Source organism: Pipistrellus hanaki, assembly GCF_964339955.1.
Source record: "Pipistrellus hanaki genome assembly, chromosome: 1".
NCBI classification, from domain to species: Eukaryota; Metazoa; Chordata; class Mammalia; order Chiroptera; family Vespertilionidae; genus Pipistrellus; species Pipistrellus hanaki.
In genome coordinates, this window is record NC_140503.1 from 125,641,177 (window position 1) to 125,651,730 (window position 10,554).

Below are 10,554 nucleotides of genomic sequence, written 5' to 3' on the forward strand. Positions count from 1 at the left end.
GGCTCACGTGGAGAGCGGATCGGGTAGGGTAGGGGCCAGAAGTAGCTCGTGGGAGGAGCCTGGCGGGAGTCACGTGCCTGGTGCTGGGCGGCTCTGGAGGTGGGTGTGGCGCGCGCGCCGGAGGGCAGGGCTGCCCGGCGCATGCGCAGGCGCGGGGGGCGGTCCTGGAGAGGTCGTGGCCTGGGCTGTGGTCAGGGGGCCAGGGCCGGCGATGTGGGGTTCGATCCCGAGGCGACACTGGCTGCTCCTGGACACCCCCTCCCATTCTCTCTCTTTCCCCGTCTTCTCAGTGTGATTTTCTTGGTGAGTTACTGCAGGAGAAAGAAAGGGAGGCCTACACGAGTCCGCCCCCATCGCATGCCTTTCTCCTCTTCGCGCCCTCCCCTCTCTGCGCCTCCTGGTCATCGCCGCTCATTTCTCCGCCGCCCCGGCCTCGGTCCTCGGCTGGCGGTGCTCGCTGTGCGCCCGCGGCCGCCGGGCCTGCCGCCCACCTGCCTCCCCGCTCCTCCCTGGGCCCTGCGCCTCTCCTCTTCCCTGCTTTACGCCCCTCTCCCCCTTGATGGGTCCCATCCTCTTAGGTCTTTCTCCACTAGGTTGTGGCCTTGTTTTTATTATTTATTATTTTTTATTTTTATATATTGATTTAAATTTTTTTTTTTTTTTTTTTTTTTTTACAGATAGGAAGGGAGAGGGATAGGGAGTTGGAAACATCAATGATCGGCCGTCTCCTGCACACACCCCACTGGGGATGTGCCCGCAACCAAGGTACATGCCCTTGACTGGAATCGAACCCGTGGCCCTTCAGTCCGCAGGCTGACGCTCTATCCACTGAGCCAAACCGGTTTCGGCTGTACTTGTTTTTTAAATGATTAGCCTGAACCAGAGGAAGCCTTTTATATGGGCTCTGTAATTTTGCCCATTTATTTATTTATTTTTTTGGTGTCCATTTTTGAAAATTGTCTTTGTGAGAAGCGGTTTTTTGTCCGTTCTCAACCCATTTGATCTTCTACATAAACCAACTTGCACACGGGTGATTGCTGAGAGAAATTCGTTTAAAAGCTTTTGCCATCCCCATCCCTAAAAGACATGTTGGCAATGTGATATGGGAAGGAAGATAGTCAGAACCACCTTACAGTGGCCACTCTGTTCAAGGAGAATAAAGATGTTCCAAGATGGGAGAGCGCACCAAGTTTGGTCCTCTCAAATTTTTTTTTTTTTTTTTTTTTTTTTTTTTTTTTTGCTTAGCATGAAAAAAGAAAAATTTTGTTCTCCATACAAGTTAAGATTTGAACTAAGGGCTCAGAATGATAATAACGTTAGCCAAATAGATAGTCATTGGCCAAAACTTCCACAAATTTTTTAATTAGAAGGAACACTTGGGATGGTTTGTGTTAATCACTTCCCTAAGGGCAAAGAAAAGCATGTCTTCAGATAATAAGTACCAACTGGCCTTAGCTAACCTTAACTTCTTGGTGTCCTGGCTACAGTGTTCTTACTGATGTCAGTATAGTTATTGTGGTTTTAAAATTACTAAGCAGAATTTAAGATCTCACTATAGTATATTTAGTTTACAATCATGATGGAAGTTGTTAAATCATTTGGAAAGGAACTTTTTTTTTTCTTAGATGCTTGATCTGTAATTCTGCTTGTTTTTTTGAAAGTAAGTTTACAAAGAATATATTTTTGATTTCTATATTTTCCTCAAAACGGCAGTCCTGTTCAAAGGAAATGCCTGTGTCCAATATGTCCACACGAGATTAGTGTTGGTGTGCCATCAGAGATCATGCACCTTTTCTGTAGGGGCTAATGAATATTTAGGTCTTGCCAGGTCAGATGGTTTCTTGCAACTACTCAACTCTACACTGTAGCTCAGCAGCAGCCAAAGGCAGTACTAAACAAATGCACAAATGGAAGCAAAATTGTGTTGCTAATTTGGCCTGTGGGTTGTGGTTGGCACAGACCCTTGTTATAAATGGTTTCACATAAAAAGTAGGTGTTTTTTTGTTTTTCCTAAAGATTAATGGAATCTACTTAGATGAATAAGATAGGTGTAGGTGGGAATACGAATATGATAATTGGGAGGAAAATAAATGCTTTATAAAGACAAATATACTTTAAATATTTTTCTAAGTTATAAAATGGAAAACTGTACTTTAAAAGGGCTTGATTTAAATACTCAAGACCATTAAGAGGATATCTAACAGCAAAAGGAAACAACAGGAAAGCTTAGTCAGCTTTGATACTGAGGTAAAAGCAATGAGTAGGAACTTGTAAAATCCCTGTGATTACCAGGTGGCATGGAGTGTGTGATCCTTTCACCCTCTCCACTTCCAATTCCTATGGAAGCAGGAGCTTGTTGAGAGGATTTTTGTTCAGAAGCCATAGAGCTTTACCTCCCCCTCCCCCCCACCCACCCCCACACACATCATTAGTTTATATCCTAGGACAGTGGTCGTCTAACTCATTAATCAACAGAGCCAAATATTAACAGCACAACAATTGAAATTTCTTTTGAGAGCCAAAGTTTTTAAACTTAAACTTCTAACGCCATTTCTTCAAAATAGACTCTCCCAAGACATGGTATTTTGTGGAAGGGTCACACTCAAGGGGCCAAAAAGCCGCATGTGGCTCGCAAGCCGCAGTTTGCAGGCCATGGTCCTAGCATATTTTTATTCTTATTACTTGGAAAATAATTTAATGCTATAAAATGCAGTAATTTAAAATAATTTTTATATTAAAAAATAAATAAATTAATTAAAAAAATAATTTTTAAAAACCTCAGTATCTTCATAAGATAGTGGATTAGGTTTAGTCATCTGAGAAATTTAGAGATTGCATTAGTATAAGATGACAAACTAGTTCATTGAACTATATAGCCAGTTCTCATCAGGAGATAATTTTTGAAGTACTATGTCTTATTTTATTATGGAAGAGAATTATAATAGCAAATATTTTAAATGGGTGAAAAATGTTGAATCATTTTGACTAGGAGGATTCTGACAGTTTCCCAGAGGAATTGAAAACTAGGTAATTTTTATTATGGCCAAGAGATTTGGTCTTTAAGAAAATGTTTTTGCTTTCTGACTCCTGTGTGATTGACTTTCATTTAATTTCAAATAGTTTTGTCCTTTGGCTAAGGAAAAATTTCCTGTTCATGACCATTATACTGAAAAACATGCTAACATATAATTAAATTAAAAAATGTCTAATAACATGGCTTTGAATCAGAAGAGAAAATGATATACAGTTGATCCTCACTTTTCACAGGTTCCATATTTGTGAATTCTGGCGAAAATTTATTTATAATCTCTAATTAATACATGCAACAGTTTTGTAGTCATTCTCAGATATGCACACCGTGGTGAAAAATTTGAGTTGTCTGATGTGCATGTTCCATGCCTTCTTGCTTCAGCTCTCATACTGTAGACAAGTGTCCTTTTCATGTTCTATTTAGTGCCACATTTTTCACATTTTTGTGCTTCTAGTTGGTGATTTTGCTGTTTAAAATGACCCCCAAGCAGAGTGCTGAAGTGCTGCCTGGTGTTACCCAGGCAACAGTGCTATCAGTGCCTCACAGAGAAAATGTGGTTGGATTAGCTTCATTCAGGCATGTGTTAAGAGTGCTGTTGGCTGGAGTGCATTGGTAATGAATCAACTGTATATGTTAAATAAGATGTCTTTAAACAGAAACACGTATAAAACAAGGTTATGTATTTCTCAGAAGCAGTGGTTTAATATTCACTAAGTTAATATTCTTGGTAACTTTACAGAACACAAGTGCCATGAATAACAAGAATTGACTGTATTAAGTAAAATTCTGTTTCTAGATAAAGTTACATGCTATGGGCATCATTCCATCTTCTCTTGTCATTTGCTTTGCTTGCAGTGGATGTTGAAGTCCTAATTAGTTTGTGGCTAAATTTTATAAAAGCAAAATTAGTATGTAGCTTAAGAATTCATCTTTATTTTGCTTTAGAAAGACAATATTTGTTACATGTGCTAACACTTAACAGCATTTTTTTCTAGAGTCAGGAAGATTTTTATGATGAAATAGTATTGATACAGAATTAATAAATTGAACTGTCATGATTTTTCCCCTTTTCTCTAATTCTCACCCAAAGATATGCCTTTTTGATGTTTAGAGAGAGAGGAGGGAGAGAGAAATATCATTGCCTCCTCTATGCATCCCCGCCAGGTATGTGCCTGACTGGGAATTGAGCCCGCCACCTTTTGGTATGTGGGACAAACACTCCAACTAACAGAGCCACCGAGCCAGGACCATGATTTTCTGTTTTACTTATTTATTTATTTTTATTGATTTTGGAGAGGAAGAGAAGGAGAGAGAGAGAGAAACATCAATGATGAGAGAGAATCATTGATTGGCTGCCTCCTGCACACCCCCACTGGGAATCGAGCCTACAACCTTGGCATGTGCCCTTGACCAAAATCGAACTTAGGACTCTTCAGTGCAGGCCAATGCTCTATCCACTGAGCAAACCAGCTGGGGCCATAATTTTCTATTTTAAATTCATATTAAAGAAGGGAAAGTAGGGCTACAAAAGATAAAGTAACGCTAACACCTTTGTGTTACGGTCTTCTTTTAATGGAATTGATATTAAGTATTGTACAATAGTAACCAGCATAAAGTGGAAGAAAGATCAGTTAAAAGACTTGTGTCCAGCTCTGGCTAAGTGGTTCAGTTGGAGCATAGTCCCATACACCAAAAGATTGTGGGTTCCATTCATGGTTGGGGCAGGTATGAGAATCAACTGATTGATATTTCTCTCTCATATGCATATTCATTCTCTCAAAGTCAATTAAAAAAAATATCGTCAAGTAAGGATTAAAAAAAAAAAAAAAAAGACAAAATGTCCATGAAAACAAACCAGCTATTCAAGTAATATGGAATTATTACTAATACATCAAAAATTATGCATTGGGAAATAAAAAAAGAAGACATTGTGGTTTTATAAGCAAAAGTCTTTTGATTAGAAGGTTAATAAGGCTGTCTTATATACAGTCCCTCAAAATTAGCTAGTGTATAATATTAGAATACAGGTTAATAAAAGAAGTTGTTGATATGTTTCAAGCATATAGTTCTCTGGCCCTTGGTTTACTCTAGGCAAAGGATTAGACTGTGTACCGTATGTCAAAACAGTTAATTTACACTTGAGTACCACTGTTTTCTCTGAAGGCTTATAAATAAACAAGACCATTACAAAATATGCCTAATCTTTGTGCTAAGAAATCCTGATTCAGTTTATATCTTTTTAGCCCATTGTCACTGAGTGACTATGATTAATGTTACTATACATATGAATATCTCTGTGTGCCAGCCACTGTGATACATGCTTTGAATATATTACAAATTCATTTAAATGGGCTAAGAGGTACCTGTGTGTGGCAAGTGCTTCCTTTCATTTGTGCTTTTTACAAGTGTGTATTAATAGATGCAAATTATGTCTTGATTCAGATTCTCATTTCATAGCTTTATTCCATGATTTATTTTCCTCTGATCGCTAAATATACAGTTAAATTCTTAAAATTTTAGGTGTCATTGTGAAAGATTTTATATATTTTATTATTTGGTTGTATTTTATATAGCTTGATGGCAGAAATTTCTTCAATACGGTTTAGTAAAATTATTTTCTATGATAAGATACTGTTGAAAAAAGCAGTATCTTCATCTTTTAATAACAGACTTGGGAAAACGTGAAAAGGGTCCATTTTTTTTTTGCACTTTAAATATTTCAAATGGGTATTGTAATATTAGAATAGTCTATGTGTGGAATTTTGTGATACTGTATGCAGTTATGATTAACTTGACGTTTTTTCCATTATAGACTCCACTTTTTTTTTGCAAAGATTGACTTTGTCTCAGCATCTGCAAACTCTTCATCAAGATTGGTACGTGTGTATCATATGTTTACAAGTCACTGGGAGTTAAGCACAACACATATAAGTTGAAAAGCCAAATAAAGAAATGTATTCCTTCTCTTGACAGTTGCAATTTAACTTGTAAATTAAATTCAGTGTTAGTTTAAAATGGCTTAAATGGTTAATTATAGAACAAAGTTTGAGTTGAATTGATAATCAGAATAGTAAATTAAAGTTTTCAGAACATATTTAAGTGTATCATCTAACATTTATTATGGTTTAGTTGCATTTTGGTTCTACTACAGAATGTGTGAAAAGCCCCACTGTGTAGTGGTCAAATTATCTTAGTCAATTTAAATGAATGTTGCAGAAGTATTAATTTGAATTTTACATGTGACTAAATTTTTTACTTGTCTGGCATACATTTATGTTTTAATGGTGAGTATATTTCTAAAAGCAAGAATTTGAACAGTATCCAAAGCTGCTTTGGATTCCAAAATAAGTTTTCCCTCTTGTCATTGACAACATTCTTTTTTATCTATCACTCTGGAGTCTGGAATTTGAATTAAGTCTCTTCACTGATGATGTTTATAGAACAGAGACCAAAGTGATGGTCCCATGCAGATAAGGTTATAGATATGTGGCCTTTGACCTTGCTGCCTATCATCACTTTAACTATTTGCATAATGTTATAACTTTCATTCTAGCTTATTTTAAAAGGTCTTCAATATGAAGAATATGTAAGAATGATTCTTAATAGTATGCATAGAAAAGTCACATAGAAATAAAAGATCATACCTGTGCCCGATAGTTTGGAAAGTTATTTAAGCATTTTATAAGCAAATATTTTATCCTGGTTTTCTGTTGTGAATACTGTATCTAAGAAATGTATGAGTAACATGATAGTCTATAAACATGTTCATATAACTAAAGAGAAGTTAAATATAAAAACCATCATCTTTTTGTGAATTCTAAACAACTAACATTCCAACATTAAATAACTCTTATTATATGGGTTATAAAACATAAAACAATTTTCATTACAGGAAAAAGAAATACTAATTTGATTTAGTATATTTTTTTCAAAAAGCACCTATGATAATGGCATTTTCTGAATAAAGTATCTGTTGCTTAATTGCTACAAATTATTAAAGTTTTGAGTATTCAGTGTCTTGAGATTTGAAAACACTTTTAAAGACGTAATATGCAATATATGAGAATTTGGATTCAAATACTTTTTTTAAAAAATATATTTTTATTGATTTTTTACAGAGAGGAAGGGAGAGAGATAGAGAGATAGAAATGTCGATGAGAGAGAAACACCGACCAGCTGCCTCTTGCACACCCCCTATCGGGGATGTGCCCGCAACCAACATACATGCCCTTGACCAAAATCGAACCTGGAACCCTCAGTCCGCAGACTGACGCTCTACCACTGAGCCAAACCAGTTTCGGCTGGATTCAAATACTTTTAAAAAATATCCCATAAATTTGGAAGATTTTAAAATAGTTTATGTACTCTGGACATGGTTATATTCACTCCTGTGAGGATTTTAAGACTGTTGAAATTATTGTAGTAACCAAATGTCCTTTCTTGTATTTATGTTTTGAAAAGGATTAAAGCCAGTTTTTAGATTGGCTTTGGCAAAAGAAAAAAGTGAAAAGAGAATGCTCCACTTTAACCGATGTCAACATCTGAAACAAATAACCCAGAAATGTTTTTCCTTTATACACGCTAAAACGGATAAACATGCACAGCTATATCTTTCAAGAACCTTTGCACTTGCAGAATTAAGGAAGTCATGTCACTCAATTCACTCTCTTGTTGGAGACAAAAATATTATCCTGATGGGATTGCCTGGAGCTGGGAAAACAACAGTAGGCAGAATAATAGGGCTGAAACTAGGCTGTTGTGTCATAGATGTGGATGATGATATCCTTGAAAAAACCTGGAATATGAGTGTGTCTGAAAAATTACAGGATGTTGGTAATGAACAATTTTTAGAAGAGGAAGGAAAAGCTGTGTTAAACTTCTCTACAGCTGGAAGTGTGATTTCCCTTACTGGGTCTAACCCAATGCATGATACTAGCATGTGGCATCTGAAGAAAAATGGAATAATTGTATACCTGGATGTACCTCTAATAGATATAGTTAATCGTCTAAAATTAATGAAAATAAATAGGATTGTAGGTCAGAATTCTGGGACAACTATGATAGACTTACTTAAATTTAGAAAGCAGTATTATAAGAAGTGGTATGATACCCGTGTTTTTTGTGAAATTGGGGCTACCCCAGAGGAGGTAGCTGACAAAGTGCTTAATGAAGTTAAAAGATACCAAGATGTGGACTCAGAAACATTCATTTCAACAAGACACATTTGGCCCAAAGACTGTGAACAGAAGGTTGCGACAAAATTCTTTAGTGAAGCTGTGATTGAAGGTTTAGCATCTGATGGTGGACTCTTTGTTCCTGAGAAGGAATTTCCAAAATTAAGTTGTGGGGAGTGGAAAAGATTAGTAGGAGCAACCTACATAGAAAGAGCACAAATACTGTTGGAAAAGTGTATACATCCTGCTGACATACCTGCTGCCAGATTGGGAGAAATGATTGAAAGGGCTTATGGGGAAAACTTTGTCTGCTCAAAAATTGCCCCTGTCAGGCATCTTTCAGGCAACCAGTTCATCCTGGAGTTGTTTTATGGACCAACAGGATCATTTAAAGATTTGTCTTTACAGCTTATGCCTCATCTTTTTGCACACTGTATTCCACCCAGTTGCAATTATATGATACTTGTAGCAACTTCAGGAGACACAGGGAGTGCTGTCTTAAATGGTTTTAGTAATCTTAATAAAAATGACAAGCAAAGAATAGCTGTGGCCACGTTTTTCCCTGAGAATGGGATAAGTGATTTTCAAAAAGCACAGATAATTGGCAGTCAGGAAGAAAATGGATGGGCAATGGGTGTCAAGTCGGATTTTGATTTTTGCCAGACAGCTATAAAAAGAATTTTTAAAGATTCTGACTTCACTGGCTTTCTCACTGTGGAATATGGAACAATCTTAAGTTCAGCGAATTCTATAAACTGGGGCCGACTGCTTCCCCAGGTGGTTTATCACGCTTCTGCATATCTCGATCTTGTTAGCCAAGGCTTTATTTCCTTGGGAAGCCCAGTGGATGTCTGTATTCCCACAGGGAACTTCGGTAACATTTTAGCTGCAGTGTATGCCAAAATGATGGGAATCCCTATTCGAAAATTTATTTGTGCCTCTAATGAGAACCACGTTTTGACTGATTTTATAAAAACAGGACATTATGACCTAAGAGAAAGGAAATTAGCACAAACTTTCTCGCCAGCAATAGATATTCTTAAATCTTCAAACCTGGAACGACATTTACACTTGCTCGCTAATAAAGATGGACAATTAGTGACAAAATTATTTAATCAATTAGAAGAGCAGCATCACTTTCAGATAGAAAAGAATCTAGTTGAGAAACTTCAGCAGGATTTTGTAGCCGACTGGTGCTCTGAGGGAGAGTGCCTAGCAGCTATTCACTCCACCTACAACAATTCCGGGTATATTTTGGATCCACACACTGCCATTGCAAAAGTGGTTGCAGATAGAATGCAAGACAAAACGTGCCCAGTGATTGTCACATCGACAGCTCATTACTCCAAGTTTGCACCTGCTATCATGAAGGCATTAAAGATTCAAGAAATAAACCAAACTTTGTCAAGTCGGCTTTATTTATTGAGTTCATACAATGCATTACCTCCCCTACATGAGGCATTATTGGAGAGGACAAAACAGCAAGAGAAGATGGAGTATCAGGTTTGTGCAGCTGATGAGAATGTCCTGAAGAGTCATGTGGAAAAACTAATACAAAATCAATTCATGTAAGTTTTCTGAGTAAAATAATTTTTTTGTTAATAACCATGCAATAATAAATCACAAAAATTTATTTGGAGTACAATAGTTTGTTTTTTTTAATTTAGCTATGTCTATATTATTATCTTTTGGAATTTCAATATCCTAACCTCTAGGACTGAACTTTCTACCTCTACATGCTCCTTGGATCCTTAAAAGGTACCTGTCACTTAATCTAGAAGTGGCAAAAAGGTAGCATAGTGCACAGACCCTTGTGCTATTGTGTTGTTCTGTTTACTCACGAGGGATACATCAGTTTTCACTTCCTACCCCCACTTTTAGGTGGACCAAAATTCCTGGTATTTAATTTTGCAATTAAAATATTTAAACACAGTTGTTCACAACTACTACATTTGTAACCATTACTAGTTCTCTTCTGATGAGAAACATAATTTACTGCTCAAATGGCTAATTTGTATGGAGGAAGTAGGTTATCTTCTAAGATAGAGCCAGTGTTTTTAAGTCAGAATTCATTTGGGCTACAAATAATTATGTGTAAGTGACACCATCCAAATTAAATAAGTGTTTTGTTTTCTATTCTCTGTTGGATGTTTATAGTTAGAGTGAGGTAGTTTGAAAATCAGGACACATGATTTAAATCCAGGAAGTAATAATCAACAGACCTACTTCGAAGTGGATTCAGAAATAAAATGGCTTACCTATTTCAAGAGAAATTTTTTCCAAAATTCAGTGTATTTGAATAGTTTTATTACAAGTATGTTTATAGTTGTAGGTACCAGTTTCCCTGTA

General features: G+C 36.6%; 1 protein-coding gene across 2 annotated transcripts; it reads left to right on the top strand.

Annotated features, from left to right (window-relative positions):
• Positions 1 to 178: 178 nt before the first annotated feature.
• Positions 179 to 9,844, top strand: THNSL1 (threonine synthase like 1). 2 transcript variants are annotated; one of them, XM_084868363.1, is made up of 4 exons: positions 179 to 303; positions 678 to 765; positions 5,844 to 5,907; positions 7,493 to 9,844. In XM_084868363.1, exon 4 carries the CDS (start codon positions 7,546 to 7,548, stop codon positions 9,775 to 9,777), a length of 2,232 nt encoding a protein of 743 aa, XP_084724489.1. In that variant the 5' UTR covers positions 179 to 303; positions 678 to 765; positions 5,844 to 5,907; positions 7,493 to 7,545; the 3' UTR covers positions 9,778 to 9,844. The 2 variants fall into 2 exon arrangements, with proteins under 2 accessions (XP_084724489.1, XP_084724488.1); XM_084868362.1 differs by lacking the exon at positions 678 to 765 and having other exon boundaries at positions 190 to 303.
• The last annotated feature ends 710 nt before the right edge of the window (positions 9,845 to 10,554 follow it).

What these genes read in the sequence shown, in the direction of transcription:
- THNSL1 (XM_084868363.1), top strand. Translation starts at nt 7,546, where the DNA reads ATGCTCCACTTTAACCGATGTCAACATCTGAAACAAATAACCCAGAAA.